This window comes from Ammodytes marinus, assembly GCF_949987685.1.
Source record: "Ammodytes marinus genome assembly, chromosome: 1".
In the NCBI taxonomy this organism is placed as follows: domain Eukaryota; kingdom Metazoa; phylum Chordata; class Actinopteri; order Uranoscopiformes; family Ammodytidae; genus Ammodytes; species Ammodytes marinus.
In genome coordinates this window covers 31,397,328-31,420,237 of record NC_137230.1, presented here as the reverse complement: position 1 = coordinate 31,420,237, position 22,910 = coordinate 31,397,328, and the positions used below count along the sequence as shown (strand labels likewise).

At 39.6% G+C, this 22,910-nt stretch overlaps 1 protein-coding gene across 2 annotated transcripts in view; it reads left to right on the top strand.

Annotated features, from left to right (window-relative positions):
• The window catches only part of tspan4a (tetraspanin 4a), a gene marked incomplete at its 5' end in the record, with an annotated part of 119,093 nt that overhangs the window by 5,131 nt on the left and 91,052 nt on the right, over positions 1-22,910 (top strand). Inside the window, one exon of one of the 2 annotated variants that reach the window (XM_080041679.1) lies at positions 18,726-18,805. In XM_080041679.1, coding sequence (XP_079897805.1) covers positions 18,743-18,805 — 63 coding nt within the window. Of the gene's footprint in view, positions 1-18,484; positions 18,806-22,910 lie in introns of those variants that run through there. The other variant, XM_080041678.1, reaches the window with a different exon arrangement.

The following is a 22,910-nucleotide window of genomic DNA, read 5'->3' as shown; positions in this document are numbered from 1 at the left end:
GTCTCACGCCCAGTTTAACACAGAACCAAATACAAGGCAGGAGGTTGTTTTCTGTTTGTTTGTTTTTTGCCCCTTAATACATGTCTGTAGCTCACTATGCGTCTGCCCACTGTAATTTACGCCTCCGTGGCTCACATTCCCAGCTATATGTTATCTTTAATTTATTGTTTAGACTCCTTCGTTTTCTTTGTAGGTGACAGAAATAGCAGCGAGCATTCACGGTCTATATTTAGCTTGTTCTTTTGAGGCCTCTTGATGGTGCAACTTTACATAATATGTAATTTTGCGTCCCACTAAGTCAAACTATTTCCTGTACATTTCTGTTTGTGTGGCCAAGGTTATCTTTGCTTTCATTTTTCATCCAGTTTTTTCACAAAGCTTTCTCTCTGCACGCTCTGTTTCTTGATACGATTACATAATCACAGACTTCTATGCGAGCAGCCAATACTGAATGACACATCTCAAAAACTATAGAGCTTGACTCTCTCATTTACATTCATTCCGGCAGTCGGTCTTTGCTGATCTTAATAGATTTATTCTAACTTTATTGAAGTTGGATCCCTGGACACAGATCTTGATATCCTCAGAGTGAAAATCAATTTTCATGACTTTAAGATGGAGAGAAAAAAATGGCTTCAAAAACTTTCCAAACCCCAAGATGCTCTGAAGTGTGCCACACTGAATACAAAGTCAATTGAAATTAGTTCTCAACCATCTAATAAACTATCTGTTAGAATGAAAGATTTTAAATTGCTTTAATCTCCCTCTCTCTGTTTTTTTGTCTTTTAAATATGTGTGATTATGATGTGTGTAATCTTGAAGTACTTCGCGGTATATAGTGGTGCGTCCATTTAAACAAGGACAATGTGTAGCTGAAATGGTAGCGGCAGCTGTGTCTTTGTGTACTTGTCCCATCTGGATTGGGAGGTTTTGTAATAACTGTTTCAAAAAGTTCAGTTTCTCTCCAGCTCAACACAGAGCCTCTGTGAACAGCTATCTACATGTCAGTGCAGAGCATTTGAATGTGATTCATTCAAGACAGTTTTTTTCCCTTCAGTCACTCTTACACAGTTGTTAAGTTACTCTAGTTTGCATTATAAGTGGTTTTTATGCACTTTGTAGATGGTTTAAAGCTGTACCTTGCTATCAGTTGTAGCTGTCTAGATATGAAAATAGCTACTAATCAGAATAATTTCATGCTTCTGTGGTTTTCAGATTCCAAAGCATCTTATTTTTTGGATATTATCAGAGGAATTGGATGACTTTTTGTAGACAGAATCTTTTAGAGGTATCTTTAGGAATAACCGCTATGAGCTACAGTAAGAGCTATGTTGAGCATAGTCTCGCAAAGCCAGACCAAACTACAGCAAGTAGCATAACATACTAAGAGAAAAATAGTCCATGTGATAATGATTATAACAAAAGATGCACATACATACACAGGGATGCTATTATTGCTTCAAGTCTCCATATTATGTAGCTGGTTACTAAAGCTTATAAGTTCCGTTAGTGTTAGTAGTTTTTTTTACAATGATAATTCTAGCAATCTTGCCATCTCCAGGCTTATATCATGTTGCCCCCTTCTTTTTTTTACCAGATGTAACTTTTTCCAGCCCAGATTTACATTTTTTTCAATAATTGTTTGTTAACTTTCTTTTAAGATGTCTCTGCTACATCAAAATAACCCGCCCTATTTGTCTCGATCTTCAGTCTGACCTACGCAGGATTTTTCTTTCTCCTTTGTCTTTGTTGTTCAGTTCATTTTAAGACTGGACAAACAAGAAACACAGTTGTAGCTTTCATTTTCCCTAACGATGCCACATGCTGAGCGCTTTTACATTTTAGTTTCTAATTAGTGCTTCTCTCTGAATCCCTTGGATATTACGCAATCGTTCTGTCCCTCTGCTCTGTCATCGTACTTTATTGGGCTGTTACACATTGGTCCGTAAACGGTATGTTGTGTGTTTTAATTTAACTGTGTCAAGCCATTTGAGAAGCAAGCCGACAAGCTAAATCAAGAAACAGAGAATCTAGAAAGACATTGAAGGCAAATTGGATGCCCCCAAAGTTGATTTGAAGTGTCACTGCGAGGCTTCGTAGTATTAATTGCTTGAAAACATTTGAACTTTTCATTTTAATTGATTTGTAAACAACTTTATATGCATATGAGAGAACACACTTCAACATGCATGGGTTAGTGAGTGTCGATCACAAACTAAAACAACCTAATGACATCTAATTCAGATGAATTTTAAGAGTGTTTTTATCTTTAAGAAGTTGTTTGGTGATGAAGACTAATACTGCAAGCTGAACTCTTAACTTCAGAACTGCTTTATATTGCCCTGATCAGCAAGAAAGATTTTGAGCAATACCACTTTTTTATTGGATTTTCTTGATTTGCCATTTGCCTTATTCCACTTCAAGGCAAAGCAACTTTATAGCACACACTTTGTCGTACACAATGTAACTCAAAGTGCTCTACAAAGTCGTAAACTGTGAAAAACTATTTATAATATCAAACATCAATCAAACAACAAAGTAAGTATACAGTTTAACAGAATAAGATGTTTTTTTCTAAAAAGATAAAGATATAAATAAATAAAAAGACATAAAAAAACATTTAAAAAGCTAATTTACAGGGTGGAATAGACATTAGAAAATAGAAACGTGTTTAGCTTTGACAGTCATAGTCCTGGCTTGTCTGTTATAATCTGGAAGGTTATTCCAAGTCTGAGTTGCATGATAACAACCAATAGAATCTTGTTTTAATCCTAAAATTATATCCGCAATCAGCTCACACTGAGACACACTGTATCGGCCTTATTTCCCATGGGGGAAGAAGAGGCATAAGTAAGTAAGTAAGTAATCAGCTCACAGTCGGTCTGCAATATAATTATAATTCATAGGCTGCCACTTCCTAGTCCTCTGTGACTTGTTTTCATCAAGAAGTTCACAAGGTATCTCTTAACTCCCACAGCCTGCGGATTAGTTGCCATGAAAACAAAGCTGTGGGATGTCAGGAGGAATAGGTTACAGAGATACTTGTGTTTACTTCCTTCAGTGGAGGATATACGTTACAGGAAAGGTTTGAAGAGAGTTGTTGACAGAGGCTCAGGAGCTCTCAGAGGACTCACTGATGTGTGACACAAGTGTGTGGGAGAAATCTCAAGAGTTTAATTCCTCATCCTGCCCATCCACTTCTTGCTTTCTGGATTTATTCCTCAAATTAAAGGTGCAGTCAGTGATTCCGGAGAACACTTGTTGCCAAAATCACTTTTTGTCAAAATAAGTGAATGTGTCCTCACTACCTATCTGTGTGTGCATTGAAAAAAAGCCCCATGTTAATACACAGCCTAGGCTCTGTAAACAGGCATGTTGCTAGCTACGGTGGGCCCCCTTTGTTTACATACCCTTTGTCTACATACCTGTTTACAGAGCCTATGGCTGTGTGTTAACATCTGTTTTTTTACAATGTGAACACAGTATGGACAGGTATCGTGAGGAGATATTAACTGCTTTTCACAAGAAGTGATTTTGACAACAACATGTCTCCAGAATTGCAGACACCACCTTTAACTCGCTCTGTTTTTTTTGGTTGAGGTTTTGACATTTTACATCTGACTTGTGGTAATGGATTCATGGCCAACCAGATGGAGAGCTTGAAAACCAACTGTGCAATGTTTAAAACAGACTAGAACATCACAGACTTTGCATGAATTAATCTGATAATTCCTTCATGAATTATTCAATCTGAAGAGCTCCAGCATGTTTTCTGTGTTATTCCCGCCTTAACCTTGAGTAATTTGCATTTTTCTAACTCCTCTCAGATTGTTTTGATTGTACTTTCTGGTTTACTCATTATTACTTTAAAACTAATAGCAAATAGTGCTTCAAATCATGTCTGGAAAACACTTAGAGAAAGTGACATTAACGTGTTTGGGTTAATAACAGGATGAGTTGCATAATCTTTTGTTTTGAATACCATTCGTTTTGTCATAGAGTTTTGTCAGGGCTTTATTAACAAAGGACATCCAGGCGTTTTCTATAATGCTTTGTTTTGACACTTGTGTCTCGGGTTGACACATCAGAGCCTCTTTTCTCAAAGTCGATAATAGTGAGAGACTGGAGTACCAGCCTGCAGTCTTGCAGTTGACCACTAGGGGCTTAATGAGCCATTTAATTTAATTTAGTCGGTGGTGAACGGTCAGAGCTGAAAGACTTCTCTGTGTTCATGCTTAAAGGCCTACTTCACCAGTTGGAATATGAAGGTGTATTGAACTCAGAGATCCTAATTAGTATAAATGTGCAAAGAAAAATGAAATCGGATCATTTTAGCCTGAGAAAAGGCAGAAAGAGTGTTTTATGGTCTCACTGTCTAACCCTACAGTTTCCTTCTTGTGACATCACAGTAAGGGTTAGGATTAACAGGAGAGCTGGGCCAAGGGAAGACTAAGGGAAGACTGATGGAAGAAAAACCTCATTCATCATATTATAATAGTTATTTTATAATGATAGAACGCTGGTTCCGTATGGGTGAAGTATTCCTTTAAGGAGGAATGCATGGAAAACAAAAAAACAAAAAAATAACAAAACATATTCATAGGGTGAATACTTGTTTTGCATTTGGTGTGGGAAAAACAATTTTAACAGTTTTTCTGCAATTGAGAAAGGCTGTATTTTTATATATTTGTTGTTGTCAACAAATCCACCATTGTTCATTAACTTCCTGCCAAGACTGTTGGGCATTGTCGCTTGGTTTCAATTCAATTCAATTCAATTCAATTCAATTCAATTCAAATAAATTCAATTCAATTCAATTCAATTCAATTCAATTCAATTCAAATAAATTCAATTCAATTCAATTCAAATAAATTCAATTCAATTCAATTCAATTCAATTCAATTCAATTCAATTCAATTCAATTCAATTCAATTCAATTCCATTCAATTAACTTTATTCTTCCGTTAGGAACTTCATATGTGGAGGAGCATCAGGGTGTGTCCATACCCAACAGTACATACAATATACAAACACACATGCGCACACACACACAGCATCAGCCCGTACTCGACATATGGCAGATATATTGGCACAGCACGACTAAAACACCTGTGCGTAATGATGTCACATGCTGTTTTGTTTGCATATTAGCACATTGAATAGTATACAGTATTGTACTATAATCAGACGACAACAACGACCATATCATAACGTCAGTATGATGCAGATTGAGATGCAAAAAAATGCCACACAAAAATGCTGGTGTGGCCGTGCATAATTTATTCAGAAGATAATGATTCCATCAGCGTTTATCGCATAAGCCTTTTACCCATTAAGAGAAAATCAGGTGAGGTCAAACTTGATATCAATGAAATTCAATCAATAGTTTCACTCTTTCCATGTGGCATTTTTCATTCAAAATGACTTAATTTGCATATGAACTTGTTGATGGAAACATACCCAATGACAGTTTTAGATCTTAAAATAGATTAAAATATTAAAATCTTAGTTCATGAAACCTGCAGCTGCATTTAAAATATATAAAGTAAAAATCTTAATTGTAAAGTGTTGGGTACTTAATCCCACAGGTTTTTCTAATAATCCATTAGTATTTTACCCTGAAGCTTGGTCAGGAAAATAAAGAGCTTGAGTAACATGCTGTGTAATCTTTTCACAGCAGTTCTATCTGTCACTCACTATTGTGTTTGTTGTGCATTTAACACAACGTACACTCCTAATGCCACCTTCCTCACACTCACTCACATAACAACTGATCTGCCATATTGCTGCTGGTGATAATTGGCTACAGAGGCGTATTGTGCATGTGAAAGAACGCCTCAGAATATTCATTGTGTTTCAAGGCCAAATAGCAGCTGCGATCACAATAGCTTATGATTACAAGTTATCAAAGCAAAACGACGTGTGGGATTTTTTCACAATAGGTGGTAGAATGAAAGCCTATTTGCATTTGTTTGTGTGTGTTTGTGTGTGTTTGTGTGTGTGTGTGTGTGTGTGTGTGTGTGTGTGTGTGTGTGTGTGTTTTCTTTACATGACAGCACACAGCCAGTAAACTGCTGAGTACTGGGTTACAAAATTCCTTGAAAGAAAATGATTCTGTTCAGTGAAACATGTAATTTCAATCAGATAAAATTTGCACACATTTGATGATCTATCCCTTTTCTCTCCGAGAGCAAATGATTCACTACGCAACACTGACCGTCGTTGACTAGCTGATCCACTATGGATCAGGGGCAGGGCTGATCAGAGGGAGGATTAATTAAAAAGGACAAGGGTGCTATGTAGGTGAGAACTAAGAGATCAATACTGATCTTAGAGACTTAGTCAGTGTAGCAGGACAAGCTGTAACATTACTGCCAGAGATTGAGCTTAACTGCCGATTCATTGTAAATTAATATAGACATATTATAAGTTAACAGTTTGTCATATTTGATTTTTAGTTTTTGGAGAAATTTATTTTATCATCAGTTAACAGCATTGTTATCAGTCATTTTAAAACAGCATTGTATCAGGTTAAATATGTTTATATTTCTGTTTTAACAGGTTTTATATCAGCACGTTAACATTACCTTAGCCTTACCACACCTGAAACCTGACAGTCACTGAGTGTAAAGACTTAGTAGTATCAGATCATATTTAATGAATGTGTTAGTGCGCTTTAACTAGTATAATTTATTCCAACGTAATTAGGCTAAACAAAGACATATTGTGCAATTGGCTCCCGGCAAATTGTTTTCTGTAAGTCTGCTGCGTTCCTGGAAGTAAAAATAGTGAAACGTCATATACCTTGTGTTGTGCAGCCCTTTCTCGAGTCTAACAATATCGCTGATTGATTACACCAGTAAGCCCAACACAAGACTCATTGAACTCATCAGAAAACATTACATCATGTTATTATGCCCGGCATAAGGTGAACATTTAAACCCAGGCATTTTATTCTATTACATCATCATGACAGACGACCACAACTGAAACATGATTGATTCCTTTTCTTTGCAACATAATTCACATTTAAGTAGCTCTAATCATTTCTTAATTTGAATATAAACCACTTCTTTGTTGGGTTTGTAGTTTTTGCCTACAACCACTCTCAGTCATTCCTCACATGTGAATAATAAGCAGCAGATGGATGTGTCAGCAAAGGCCAATCATTCACGTGAACAACAAGCAAGCAAACAAACAAACACACAAACAAACACACAATAATCACTGCTTTTTCTTTCACCTTGCCAACTGTTGTTATCTTCTTTTCTCTTCACCTGGAGGATGAATCATCAACTTTTGGCGGATGGTGTAACATCGCCATAGAAACACAATCAAATAATTAGCCGCCTACCACATTTTGGATAAACTTACAAAATCTCCTGTTATGGCGACCCTCTATCTGAACAGATTTTAAGTTTTGGTTCTCAGTTTCCCTTGAAAAATACTATCACACTAGCGGGATTCATTAAAAAAAGAGAAATGCTCTGGGTCGTCTTTTTTGCAGCTCTTGAATTTTCATCTCTGCTGGTTGCCCCACATCCTTTCCAGCCTGGTCTTTTGTTGGAATTTGCAAAAGGTATCCTTCACCATAAACCTGAATGAGTGTGTTTTTTGAAAGTCTTGAACTATGCAAGAAGTATTTTATTAGTTTAAAAAAAGCAGACTGTTGCATTTTCCTTTTCCTTTGCAACATCGATAGAATACAACGTAGTAGATCTCTGTCCATATAGTATATGTTTATTCATTTCTCCACAGCTCTGGAACATCAGCACTAGCCATGGCATGTGCTCCTTGTTACAACCGACAAGGCAACCCACAATGCACTACACAAACAACAACAAAAAAAAAACACAAATCACATTGTCTGGATTTATGGCTTACAAAAACAGGTGGATAAATAAACTGGTCTTAATCTAAACTTTATGGGAGCATATCATTCTAACAAGTGAGATAATACAACTTGAACTATAAGACGAGAAAACAATTGAACAATGACACACTCTAACATTAACATTCCGGGATCCTGCTCCTCGCAGCCTGTCGGGTTAAATAAAGCCTCGTCAGACGCCCTTGGGACTCAAACTGCAGCAATGTTGTTTGCATCTGCGCTTTAGAAAAAAACTATCGACGGAACAAGATGGACCAAGGCCCTTAGAGGAAAGGATGCAACTTGCACGCACACACACACACACACACACACACACACACACACACACACACACACACACACACACACACACACACACACACACGTCAACACCTGTACACGAGTGCACAAAGGCAAACCTGTGCCTCAGTTGATGTAGCTTGATGCGAGCTGTTTCATGTTTGCTCTGGGGACCTTATCACTGGTTATCTGTGCGGTGCTCTCTTGCCTCCACACAGCCACCTGTCTGAACACTTCTCTGATGAGATTAATACCAGGGGGGGTTTCAGCTGTCTCTCCATCTCTCTCTCTCTCTTATTTTGCTGTGAAAGTGTTTTGATGTGTTTCTCTCTTAATGCGGAAAAATAAATGAGGGAGGACAGATGTCAATGTGTTTTTCTGTGAGTTTGAGGCAAAATGAAACGGTGGATTTATTCAAAGCATTGATAACTATATTCCCAGTGAATTCAAGGAAATTATACAACAGTGACAAATAAGTGGTTTTAGGGCATTATGAACACATTCTGCTAAATGAATATGCCCTATATGCTCCACAGTGTGTCTCATTGCGCTTCCAAAGCATTTGTTGTAACAGTCCAGACACACAAAGAACTGAAACGATAATAGATCGCCTGCTAATCAGAGATACTGATAAGTACAATACTTTCTGAGTACCCAGAGATTAGACATTCACCCACAAGCATTGTGGTTTTAAGCACCATAAGAGTTCATTCATTCAGTTGTAGTGAATGTTTATCATTAGCGATGCCATTGGGACAATCACAGACTCAGCTGGCGGTCCGTGTCACATCTCAGACATTTCATTTTCGGCTTCAGCCTAGAAAACAAGACGAACGCGAAGAAATTGATTTCCACAAACAAGATTTAAACCATTGATTTGATATTCTCCTCAGATTGAAAATACATGTGTCTCAGCCGGGCCGCGCAAATCAGATTTCAACCTGTCGAGTTTGTGTGGGCGAATATGACGAGGAAATGAGATCTTATTTTTTGTTTTTTTCTCAAAACCATTAGATCAAGAGAAAGTGAGGAAAACCGTCAAAAGAAAACATCTCTTGGCAACATTGGTATAACACCAGTGCGATGGAAATAGATTTTTCTCTTTCTAAAGGGTATAATCTGGGAGTGGGAGTCATGTACTGTACTGTGTGTACGCCACTGTCAACCACCTGTCTACATGTTAACAAATATGGGGCTGGCTGTTCATGTTAGTATTCCAATGCAGGTTTTTAGATGTGTGATACATGTGTTCCTGTCAGTAGAATGGATGTATGTACTAACCCACGCTGCTCCTTGGCTCACATGAATACATGTCCACATATGTGCCTGTTTCTTGGGCAGCGTTTGACTGGCAAGCCGGGTAATAACCTTCCCTGCTAGGACGGATTAGCCGCACAATGCAAATGGCAGATGTGACACATAGGCATACGTCTTGTTTGCCGGTGCAAGAGGTTTTCATGCCGTCTGTTCAGAGGTGTGGAGGGGAGATCCAAATCAGTCACGAACGCCGCTGACACACACACACACACACACACACACACACACACACACACACACACACACACACACACACACACACACACACACACACACACACACACACAGAAATGTGTGATGAATTCATGGGGGCTTATTGATGAAGATGAATTGATGGAGACATTTGTAGCTGTAAATGATCGCCCCGTGCCAGGTTTCTGATGGTTTTCCCTCAGTGTTTGTCACATGGCTGACTCATGTTGAATCTTGATTTTATTTACTTGTCAATTTGTGGAAGAAATGGAAGAAATGATGAGATGATTAAGTCAGAGACAGCGGCTGTTTGATTTTGTTTGATCATTGGGAATTGGAAATCATATGTATTAATGATAGCGCCACAAAGGGGGTAAATGATGGAAGCCAGTGATCCACGGTTTTATCTTGTAAACAGCTGGCAATCACTACCATTACTTAATGTACACGCAAATCGACCCACAGACGTACAAACCATTATTCTAGTACGTTGTTTGCAAGATTGTTTTGAAGCATTGCATTCAATCATCATGCATTTGTTCCAGTATTTTGGTAAAGATGTTAAAGGAGTTGGCAAACATTTTGAGATAAATGCCTGTTTGCTCTCTTGCTCAGAATATAACACAAGACAATTCACAACACTTTCGTTTTCGAAGGGTATATGTGAATCTACTGTATAGTCAGCAGCTATAGCTTTGCTTAGTTTAGCCGATGCATTCCATGTTTCTCACGGAAATGTTGTGACTGTTCCCCTTGACATATTAAAATCTAGCAGTTATTTTGACATTTGCAGCTGCACTTTGGTCACAGGTGCTCTTTATGGAGCTCATTTAAAAATCAACTTGCTGATTACCAGAACATTTCTATTGCTTGATAAATAATGATGCTAATTAGCAATTATCTTGCCTTAGCTATTTGTTCAAAGTCCATTTTAAAATATTCGTCTGCCTCCTGTAGTCTTATTATGCTTAACTGTCACAGATAATGCACGGTGCTGCATGGTTGGTCACTGAAAAGCATGCAGTAACAAAACTCTATGAATATTTTAAACTTTTTGTTTTTAATATTTCACCACAAGTATTGCTTAGAGTTAATGTTTTCAGTGTAATCACAGGACGACAGGCTGCTTTTAAATATGCATGTGAATTATGCTCATTTCTATTACTAGTGTATAGTGTATTATGGCTAAATATATGCATCGTTGCTCTTGTGTGATTTGAGAACACGAGGAGACACACACACACCTGCTGATATAGACTTTGAAACCTAATTAGTTTTCGGTTTTCTCTGGAAGCAGTCAGTTATAAACATATTGTTAATAATTAAAATTCCATTTCCTCATTTCACCTTTCCTGATGATAGGGAATTTGCCTTTAGGCTGTCTGAACCAGCACAATATAAAAGTTCAGTATTTCTTAACCACCCTGGCTGTTTGGTTGGTCCTATGAGCAGCTGCAACTTAACACTCACCAAATAGTAACACAAACATGACCTAGTGGTCGGTTGAATATTTCTATTTATCATAAAAAGAGTATTTGTGTTAATCAATTTACACATGAGTAGATATAAGAAAATATTTTCAAATAAAAGCTAGGTCAAGCTATGGTAGGAGTTAAATGAGGTCAGTGAACTTGTGAACAAAAAGATCCATAACCTATGTAGCCATTGTTCATTTTCAACATTTTCATGGCGTTTTCTTTTGACAACAAATCCTAATTGAAGGTTCACCTGCAAGCTTTCCCTGGAGTTTTTAAAACGTCAAAAAATCCAGTGTTATTACATTTGTAAATGGTTATGTTGCTTAGTACCCCTTTGTTTACATAGCCTTATTTTACATACCACCACAATGCGGACAGGTAGCGGATCGTGAGGAGATATTCACTGATTTTGACAGAATCGCTCAAGCAATCGCTAAGGACTCCTCAGTTCAAAGCTCCTTAAAATGCTTGAGCAGATATTTTTGCTCAAGGAGAATGTAGCCTATCACAAGCCTTATCCTGTAGAGAGTACATGCCTTCACACAGTGTGTGAGCTGTCAGGACTGTGGGCGGCCAGGTCCACAGAGAGAGATGTTTTACTTTAGGCCATAAAACAAACCAGCTTCAGGCCAACCAAACAGGGCAGCCACCAGCAAGGACGTTTTAATATTTATCTGCCTTCGTGCACAGGAATGCAAAACACTTCCTTTTTAGGCTTTTCCCCTTTACACAAGGAAAGCAGGTAGGCGTAGAGCCACTTTTGTTTTCATCTGCCGCCCCCATCCCAACTCTTTGGATGTGCATTGTATCTATTTGGCTCAAAGCGAAATTAAATTTTACTGTGTCGGGTTACACAACATCAGACATCAATGGGCTCATCCACAAACACATGCCTGAAGAACAATTGGTCGACTCACATGCCTTTCATGGTAACTTAATTGTTTTGTGTGCCCTCATGTAAAATCCCCCTTGTTGAATGATTACATTAATTTAATCTTTCAGTTAACAGCAGTAATTAATGCTAATCATAATGTGCAAAGGTATTAAGCCATCACATCTAATGGTATTCACATTGTGACTCATTTATTTTTCACTCTCTGGCCTTGTGGAGAAATGTATTACTCATTCATGCTGGTTAATGTGTGAGTTCATTTTTAAAATTCATGTTAGGATATTTTTTTGTGAGACTCTGCACTCTGAAATCTGCAGGGGACTGTCATTCTGTCCAACAGTTAATTGGCCCAAAGCAAAATATCATGTCGACTATTGCAGCAATCGGCAGTGGAAGAAGTATTCAAGTAGTTTGCTGAGGTAACAATTGCAAAAAGTTCTGCATCCTGCCTCCAAGATATTACTTAAGTGAAAGAACACAAGTATTAGCAAGAAAATATACCTAAAGTATTCATTATGCTGAGAAGTTCTAATATTCTTATATCATAGTGTCATCACTTATACTTTAAAGGATTAACAAATGTAATATATTCTTATATGCAGATGATATAATTCCATATACAGATAACAGATTCAACATCACATTAATATATTTCAATAGACCAATTTGGAAGATATTCAGGATATTAAATCAATTTAAAAGAATGTAATTCTTGCCTCTTACTTATATGAGCCCTATAGGTAAACAATGAATAAGTCCTTTCCTTTTCACTGGACTCCAGGGGGCTTTAAAGACTTGGAAAGATATATCAAACTCTTTAGATAAGATCAAAACAGATCTGTTTAAGTGGTCAACTCTACCACTATCTCTGTTTGGATTAATAAAGTTTAGTTAATTCATTCTACAATGGCCGGCTTTAGTTTGGACACTTTCTCATGTCTTGATGGATCTATTTTTGTTTTACAGTCCATAACTCTCTATTTCGTCGGTGCAGCAAATCTTACATGCCTCATGAGTCGCTGCGATTGGGTAAAAACAGGTTTATTTCCGGCCACAGCCATTGGTATTAATCTTCATGGCGCTGATTCCTCAATGATTTTTGCTGTCATGCTGTTGTGAGAAGGCGCCTTCACATCGGCTCATCTTCCTCACACACAGAGACACACTGTGTTTTTGGAAAGTGGCATCTTGACAAACACCTGAGCTCGACACATTCTCAGGTTTTTCCAATGATAAAGCACCAGTCACAATGTTTTATTTTGGTCTGCACATTATTTAAGGCAGGCAAAATGCAGGTACTGTAAAAGATAAACATGATTTGTGACCTTGTGAAATAGAAATCACTGAGTTTTAATCAAAAGAAAACTGTTCTCGAGACGACATGGTCATTTGGATTTGATATAGAGAGTGCAACCCAAGCTGCTCTCGCCTTCCATATCACTGTTAATCTTCCCATTATGAATTCACATAATGGACGCTCAATGAGTGGTGACGCTGTGACCTTGATTAATAACTGAATAATAATGTTCAAAAGAGAAAACTGTCTGCCTTAAAAAGAGGCAAATTATGTGAAATGTTGACTCCATGTTCATCATGTTAAAACTAGGAACTGATATGATTTTCTTTTGTTTGTGCGGTTGCATAAGCTTAAAATACTACCAGGGAAACTGCTCTAAATAATTTGGCAGCCTTCTGGAAAGCCATTCTCTTTACATACGCTCATATTGCTGCTCTGTGAACACTGCAGCTATCCTTGTAGCCTGTTTTGTCATGTGGAGATATTCATAGGAGACTCATATCCCAGCTTTAAACAAGGGAAAGAAAGCCAGACTTCTGCCCCTTTATGGCTGGGTCGAGAGCAGCTTGCAGCACAGCACCCTTTATTTATCTGATGGAGCACACAAGTGCATTTAGGTCTTTTATACACATCACAGCAATTCATGGTGCATTGGAGTTTTTCTATTAATCTAATATGAGCCCATCTGTATAAACTGTCAGTCTTAAAAGATATTAATTTCATCATGTTGTTTATCAACATTCTTTTTTTATTTTAAATCTGTGTATTTGTACATGCTGGGATCATCAAAGCTGCCTCCGACCCCAGGGTGCCATTGCATATTTACAATTTGTTTGTGTGTGTGTGTGTGTGTGTGTGTGTGTGTGTGTGTGTGTGTGTGTGTGTGTGTGTGTGCGTGTGTGCGTGTGTGCATGCGTGCGTGTGTGTGTGTGTGTGTGTGTGTGTGTGTGTTTTTGCATCTGGGGTAGAGTTGTGTTCATGTGATGCAATGTGGCGTGGCAGTATGTTAATGGTAATTCACTTAAAGACTTGTAATGAGTATCTTGCTGCACGGTTGATCCCAGTCCATACGTTTCAAAGATAATGGCAGATCGTGCCAATAACTGGAAGAAGTGGAATATAAAAATCGATGTATCAAATGCGGTGTGAAGACAAACAGTATTTTACCTTTTTAATGATTCACTACAATGGATCATGTATGAATAAAAACAGGCGGATGCAACGCTGGAACAAAGAAATCCGAAATTATCCTCCATAATCATTCTTAGCACCATTCTGAAGATTACAGAATAATATATATATATATATTTACATGTTGTTAATTATCTGCCTAATGATAAAAAAAATTTAAACATGCCGAACACGTATTTTGAAGATTTGTTGAAAATGAAAAAGGGCTGTATCCACAAGCTAAAAAAATCTAATCAAATAAATACATAAATATATATTCATACCACATGATGCCGTATCACCATAACGTTTTCCACATTGTTATCCACTGTTTGTGGTTTGTGCTGCGCTCTGTAAAATCACGTCATCTCATTCTGCAATGACTGGAGAATAAGTAAAAAAACAACTGTTTATCTCGACAAAACACCTTTTAAATTGGCATAACGGTAACGGATGAAAACCTGCATTCATTCTCATTTTATTTTGCAGAAATTTTGTTAGTTCAGATAAAATTTGACTAATGAAAACCAAGCTTTCAGCCAGTATGCTGTTTCTGCTTTTGTATATGAAGATAAAGATAAAGAACAGCAATCAATCAGTTCATTTTTAACAATATGAAACCACTATCAGACTGAGTTCTGACTAGCAACTGCTGCACTTTCGAAACCTACATCTTCAAAAGAACGGATTAGGCTAAGTGAAAAGTATAAGCTGGCTGGTCTTGTTTACAGTCAAAGGCAAACGGTATCTTTAGTAATAGATGCTGTAGGTACTTCACAGTTAGGTCATATGAAACTGTAAATAGATCTGTGTGGCCATTAGCCATGCTATCACTAGCTAGTTTGCAAGCTTGTCAGAGACATCCATTTAACAAAAAACTATCCTAGTTTCAAAAATGGGAACGAGTAATTACTTAAAATAAACTCAAGCCTTCAGAATATGTGCTGCCCTACTAAACTATTTCAATCTCTTGTATGTTGACAGTAACCAGTGTTATGACTGGTGGGCAACTGCAGCACGATGCCAAGGAAGATGTTGCATAGAGTTGCACACTGTGACAGGAGGCTATGACAGAGTGCATAGGTAGATTCTTTTTTGATGAAGGGAAAGGCCCAAGCAAACACAGCTATAGTGACAGTTCCCCCGGCAACTCCTCGCTCGTTACTGTGGACATCTCAACGACTGCGAGCTAACGAGTAGCTTGTTCTCTGGCAAATATTGTTGGAAATAAGAAACTTTCTGCACTTCCGAATATTTCCATGACTTTCTATTACGAACAACATCGTTTTTGTTCTGTCAAAATCACAAGGGGGTTTAAATTAAAATAGCAAGTGATTAAGATGAATCATTTATCAAGTTAAACTGCATATATTTTTAAGACTATATTGCTGCATCACTCACTGCTGCTATCATCTTCTGTACGTTACCCAGCAATTTCAAACTCTTCAATGGATAAAGACCTTTTTCACAGATAAAAAGGCGGACACCTTTAAGTCAAGAGTCTTTCCTATCATTATGCCATTCTCCCATGTCCTGTAACCTTTGAACAACACCCACCAGACACGTAGGCTCTTAGCAGTAATGTCAGGCTGTCACTCACAGACAGTCGCTCTCGTAGGCCGCCGCCTCCACAGTCTGACATAAATACACGCAGGAGACAACACAGGAATCCATTAAATACTTAATGCAGCCATGAACAAAGTCCAGTACCTGTGTGCACAGCTTTGAAACGTCTCTGGTGGTGACTCATAAAGCCACTGACCCATATGGCTACTAGGTTGTGGAGAGTATGCAATTATTTTATGGGAATGTCAGCAGCAGTGTGCGCTTCCCCAGTATGCTTGTGCGGAGACATGCTTTTTGGAGAGTTGTTTTTAGTGGTGGAAATCTGTGCCTAGTGCCACTACACAGACACTGCTTGACCCAAGTCCAGGTCCACAGGGACATAGGAACACGACTGAAGCCAAGCGTGCAGAAACAGGCAGCCTGGGTTGTGCTCAAGAACAACCTCTGCATGTGGAATGAGTCCCATGCAGGAGGCGGAGAGAGGAGGCACTAGCGCAAGTGCAGCAGACTCAGCACTGGTATGTTAACAACGCACCAGGTTTTTGTTATGCGTCTATTTGTGCACGCACATCTCTTGTGCAGTGCATTGCGTGTGTGTGTGTGTGTGTGTGCGCGTGTGTGAGTGAGTGTTATCTGGGAAGATGGTAGGGCATGATTAGCATGTGCACAAGGGAGGATGGGACTTGCCAGACACTGATTGGTTGCACTCCCCTCGTAAGGGTGTGGCCAGAATATGAATGATGCTGCTCAATGCCTCTTGCGCTGCCTGCCTGCCAGGTTTTGGGGACAGTTACAAGAGAGGAGGGGTGGGGTGTTTGAGATTGTGCGTGTGGAGGGGAGAGCTCCGGAGCTTGTGAGAGAAAGAAAAGGGGAGGAGGGGGACCAGAGAGAGAGAGAGAGAGAGAAAGACAACAGGAGTGTGTGTAGAGAAAGAGAGAGGGAGGGAGCTTTAGGCATCGAGGCAGGCTGGACTATAGCGCTCAAACACTGCAGTCTTTCTTTTTTGCTTCTCTGAGGAAACTGTCTCTGCTCTTCTCCCTGCCTGTCTCGTTGCTTGGCCATGTGGACACCTTGATCTCCTTGCCCACCTAGAGAAGAGGATAGAAAGAGGCTGTAGCAGCGGAGGAGGTGGAGAGAGCTAAGAAGAGAGGAGAAGAGAAAAGAAGAGGGGATATCGCACACTTTGACTCACTGATGAGAGTCTGGAAATTAATTCACCACCATCAACAGCACAGAAGAGAGGGGCTCGGAGTGAGTGAGTGAGTGAGTGAGTGAGTGAGTGAGTGAGTGAGTGAGGGTGCAGGAAGGGATTAAGAGGCAGTTGAAGAGGGTGACTTGCTTCAAGGTGTGAGAAGCGGGATGTGGAGAGACGCAGAGTAACCCCCAGACACTTTCCACAGGCAAAAGGGACAAGTTATAGAGCAGACGCAAAATAAGCCAGCAGGGAATTTGGCACAGCAGCACATCAAAGGGGGATACTTCTATTTCTTCTTTCACGCTTTTTTTTCAACCTTTTTCTCACATTCCAAACACCATCCTTTCCCCTCTCATCACTTTGTCTTATTTACTGTAGCTTTTCCCTTTTTTTAGTTTTGGTCTTGTTTTGCATGTCAGCGATCGCATATAGAGCCATAATAAACCACATGCTGTTCACTCTTCACACCGGAGCGTAGCAATTTCATTCCCCAATGGATGCACTGGTGATGATCGGTTACTGAATAAAAGAAGTTGATTGGCTGGAGCAGTGTAGTTGCCATTTACCTCCCAGGCGAGAGAGAGAGAGAAAGAGAGAGAGAGAAAGAAAGCACCTGCACAGGAATTTCTCATGAGACCAGCTAGGACGTTTCTGGATCATTTTTACCGACCCAAAGAAGAAACAAGGAGAGGTCGAGTTGAAAGTCCTCCAGTTATTTATTTACCTGATTGAACTGTTGCCAGTCAGATGAAACCTGCCAACCGGCTTATCTCTTCTCCTGGCATGACAACTGTGTTTGAGCGATTACAGGGAGGAGGGGACTGGGGATGTGCAGATGTGAGTATGTGTGTTGGGATTATGTCCTAAATACACAGAATTACACAGGTGTTGCGACAGGATTATGCAAAAGTCTCTTGCAGAATATAGTGACTCTATAAGGATTAAAGGGAGGAACTCCAGTCAAGTGAATGGCAGCACATTATCTCCTTCCACAGATTAACTCAGATCAAGTGCGATCACACTCGGGGCTGTAATTAAATCATCGGTTTTTTTTCATAGGGTGTCAGAATTATTTTGGAGCTGAACTTGGGATAGGTAACCGAAATCTGGTCTCTGAGTGGAATAACTTGTGGTCCGTCAACTGTCCACTTTGCTCGGACTCTGAGGTAGACAGAGTGACTGTAAAAGACTCTTTAAGGTTCCCATAATGAGACGCTCGAGCACGGACGAGACTCCTTACCGACGCAGTCCGTCTCTGGACAGCAAACCCGACACGCCGCCGTTCACGTCTGGGTTTCACCGTTTCAGCGGGGAGTTTGAGTACAAGCGGCCACCGTTTGCGTTCGGCTTCACCACGACAAAGGGGCCGCAGACGTCCAAGGGGCGCTACACCCAGGGCAAGAAGTATGTGGTGTTTTACCTGGATCTCTCCTTCATATTCCTCCTAGAACTGCGGCGCTGCAGGATGGCCGAGGGCTGCATGATGGCCCTGCGATATGGAATGGTCTTCTTCAACCTCCTCTTCTGGGTGAGTCCTTGTCTTCTTGACTTCTTCTTTTTTTCTATCAGTGTGTGTGTGTGTGTGTGTGTGTGTGTGTGTGTGTGTGTGTGTGTGTGGACTTGTAAACGCATCCTTGTGAGGACCGAGCTATAAACTATCAAAGTGAGGACATTTTGGCTGGTCCTCATTTCTTCAAAGGGAAGATGGTAAAGACTTGGTTTTATGGTAAAGACTTGGTATTACGGGTTCAGGTTAGAATTACGTTTAGGTTATGGTTAGTGTGTGGGTTGGGATTAGGCATTTAGTGTTGATGGTTAAGGTAGGGTTAGTGTGCATTATGTCAATGAGTGTCCTCACTGGAGATATAAATCAAAGGGTGTGTGTGTGTGTGTGTGTGTGTGTGTGTGTGTGTGTGTGTGTGTGTGTCTTGGGGGATGATCTTTTGGCAGAAAGTGCTGTTCTGCTTTCTCGACTTCTAGCTTTCTGTTTCTCCGTTACTCATAGATCTCTCATCTTGTTTAGAGGAGGCTCTGATATGGGAGCCTGACTGTGCTGCCAGATTGGTGTGAGAGGACTGCGGGGAGGGGGAGAGTGTGTGTGTGTGTGTATGTGTGTGTGTGTGTGTGTGTGTGTGTGAGAGAGAGAGACAGAGAGAGAGAAAGACAGCATACATTCAGATCATGTGTACAAGCCCCACTGTGTGTGGGTGAGTCCAGCTTTTTCTGCTTCCCTATACAGTATACTGTATGTGTGGGTGTGTACACGCGGCATTGTTTAATGTGATAAGCCTAGGCCTATTTAGAGCTTGCATTGTGTGTGTATACACAAGTTAATCACAGCTTTTCCGCCATAGATAGATTTATTGCTCACCTACGTCACTGCTTCACTCTTGGCCCATCAAAGCATCTTCTGTCAATCTGCTCTATCTGGCTGATGGTATCCGTTACCCCCATGGGGATGTTTGAGCTTCATTGTGCCTGCCGCTGTCAATCCCTCAGCGATAGCCCCACAACAGATCACTTTCCTTTGCACAGAAAAAACTGTCATGTTCCACGGTTCTGCGATTCTCATTTTGGAGATCTGGATATCTGCCTCAACTGGGTGTATTTTTGCCAAAGATTCACTTAGTACAAGCCAATCCAATGCCAGCTGTCACACAGGTCCAAAGGGATGCTTATTACCTTGATTACTTTTTGTTAGTCGTAATTGTGTTATTATATGTAATAGAATGAGATGAGGCTTCTGGAGTATGAAATGCAATCTAGCCGCCAGGATGCAATCTCCCTCAGGGGAATGAGTGACCTCTTCACCTCCACATCTTCTGACAGCTATAAACCCTTTGTCAAAGAGGGTTCACTGTGTTCTGTTATTGGCACGCTGAATGTGTGTGTGTGTGTGTGTGTGTGTGTGTGTGTGTGTGTGTGTGTGTGTGTGTGTGTGTGTGTGTATTGCCGTTTAGGAATAAATAATGACTAGATTGACCACGCTGAGCTTTCTCCTCATGGGAAGCCAATTGTGTTATGATCCTCCAGGTAAGAAAGAAAAGAGCTCTTCAAATATGAAGCCTGTCTTTGAAAATAACACATCTGAGTCTCAGTAGGGGCTGATGGCTAATGACAGACCTGAATATCGCCATCATTGCAAAAGCAATTTACAAGCTCTTGTTGAGTGCTTCATAAAAATATATTTTTCGAAGTCCAATTTGGAATGTAGACTTTTATTGCGGTGGGACTTCATCTGTTTTGAATATGACCTCAATATTCTCTAGAAAGTAGAGTAATTTAGGAGAGTAAACCTTACTTTCATCTTGCGTGAAGAAGAAGTAGCACATTATGTGCTCCCTACGGAGGCTGACAAGGGCAAACGCACTTCAACAGCCCAAAACATTTCCAATTGGAGAAACCAGAGAGTTTGTTTGTTTTTGAAGCATAAAGAAAAGAAAAAGTGGAGGAAAGAGACAAGATAAAAAATGTACGACCTAACACACGCTCTCGTCTGCTCTCTCTCTCTCGGGTCAAGAATGAAGTTGTTCCACTTAGCGCTCCCCCTAGAGGACTGGGACACTTCCGTTGTGTTGACTGGATACGCAGCGTTTTTCTGTTGCATCCGTTATCAAGGTTGTATGTGTCTTTAAATCGTTTTTGCATTTGCAGCGTGTTTGCTGTTAATTTTCTTTTTTCTTTTTTTGTGGGACATTTTTTCATAGCAGCACCTTTCCTTTGTTGTATTTGTTGTGGAAATTCTTATGCTCTTTTTTGACTTTGCATGGTTTCAAAAGCTGCCACACGATTCCCCCAATGGTAATGTGTTCGGCGGTTTGCTGTTAGCTAGTTTGCACTTGTCAACCACTGTAGCTGTCATAAACATCAACATCTTTTTTACGTAAATGAGATTCACAACTTCACAAGCACAGCTGCTAAGAAGTTCATCTAACATAACACATCTTAATTTGTCTGAAAAATGTATGAGGTGAAATATTGTACGTGTGAAAATATGATGGTAAAAAGTCAAGTAAATGGCAACTTTAAAACAGGTTTCATTATTAGTTTCACAGTGAGCCTTTGAGGGATGTGAAGGGAGCGGTTGGTGAGTTCCTCAAGTCATTCTTGTAGTTTGTCTTGCAGAAAAATATAGATTTTTTTTTATCATTTATAATTGATCTTAAAATAGATTTAAGTTCACAAACACAAGATCATTCAGATTTGGCCTCATTTGACCTTGAACAGAGGAAGAATGGATTAAAGGGGTGTGGATTTTAAGACAGCTTTTGCATTTTTGCAAACAGTACGATCTTAAACAACCTAAACCTGAGACTCAGATAAAGGCTTTGCATATGGCCAATTGGTCTGGTGGGAAAATCCTTTGTTAGTATATAGTTATTGTTGACAGTGATCCAAAATATACCGCCGTTAAAATTCACCATGCAAGAAAATAATCAATTTCCATTTCAAAACCGTCTCACGGGATAGCAAGGAATGTCAGAGGTCTACTAAGAGCAATTATCTGCTCATTGTGAAATGGACAGAGAACACTCTCCTTGGAGATGCATTTCTTATACATTAAAGTTCCCAGGCTATAAAGTTGCCTGCTTATTTAGCCCATTAGCCCCAACGATTATATATGTGAACAAGCTAGGGACAAACGACAAGCAAGAGGATGAGAACACACAGCCAAGAATACACTGGATTGTGGCACTGTTTCAGGCAAAAGTCTTGGCTAGACAATTTACTTCAGTTATTACTTCATCATAGTATGATGATTAATGAATTAGTTGCACTGGGAACAAAGTGATTTTTTGTTGTTGTTGCAAAACATTGAATAATCAATGTAGGAGTCTTGTAGTCTTGTTAAGCTTGAATTTTCCTGTAATATCAATGAGACTTGTACCTTTCCCTCCACTGGGTTTATATTACAGAAAGTCATTTGGTGCAATACATTGTGAGTGTTGAACGCCACAACATGTTGCATCCAGGACTGTGATGTGTAATGCAGTAAGAGTATCCAGTTTTTGTCTGGACTCAAGACCAAAATGTTCTCCATCACCCAAGAAGTAAAAGTATTCTCCAGCGACAGCAGCAGGAAACAAAAATGAAGAATCGAGTAGTTATAGTAGACATGGCAGTGACACCTTTGGCAAAAATGACTCAAAAATGTAAAAAAAAGTTCCTCTGAGGGACTCGGACGAGACAGTGTAAGGATACAGACAGCTCAGTATGGGACTTACGGTTTAAGTGACAGATGATCTCTATCGATTGCAGTGCAAAAAAATAAATATAATGTAGTGCCAAAGAAAATGGTATAAATAATAAAAACTCACCAGTTACCAGTAGCGGCCTTAGCTATGTTTCAACCCATTCAATTGAATGGGGCCCCCAAGCCCCCCCTAAAAAAAAAATTTTGATAAATAATTCTTGAGCAGGCTACCGGGCCCTAGGCCTCATAGTAACTTTTCATGTTGCATTGTCAAAGAGCTCAGTCACTCATGTCAATAACAGGGACCAAAAATGAATAAGCCTAAATATAAGGAAATAAATCATCATGGGCCCCTCAACTACTAGGGGAGAAATATAAAAGCATAAGAAAACAGCATTAGCAGCTCTGTCTAAGGGGCTTCATGATGAGCCTTTAGGGC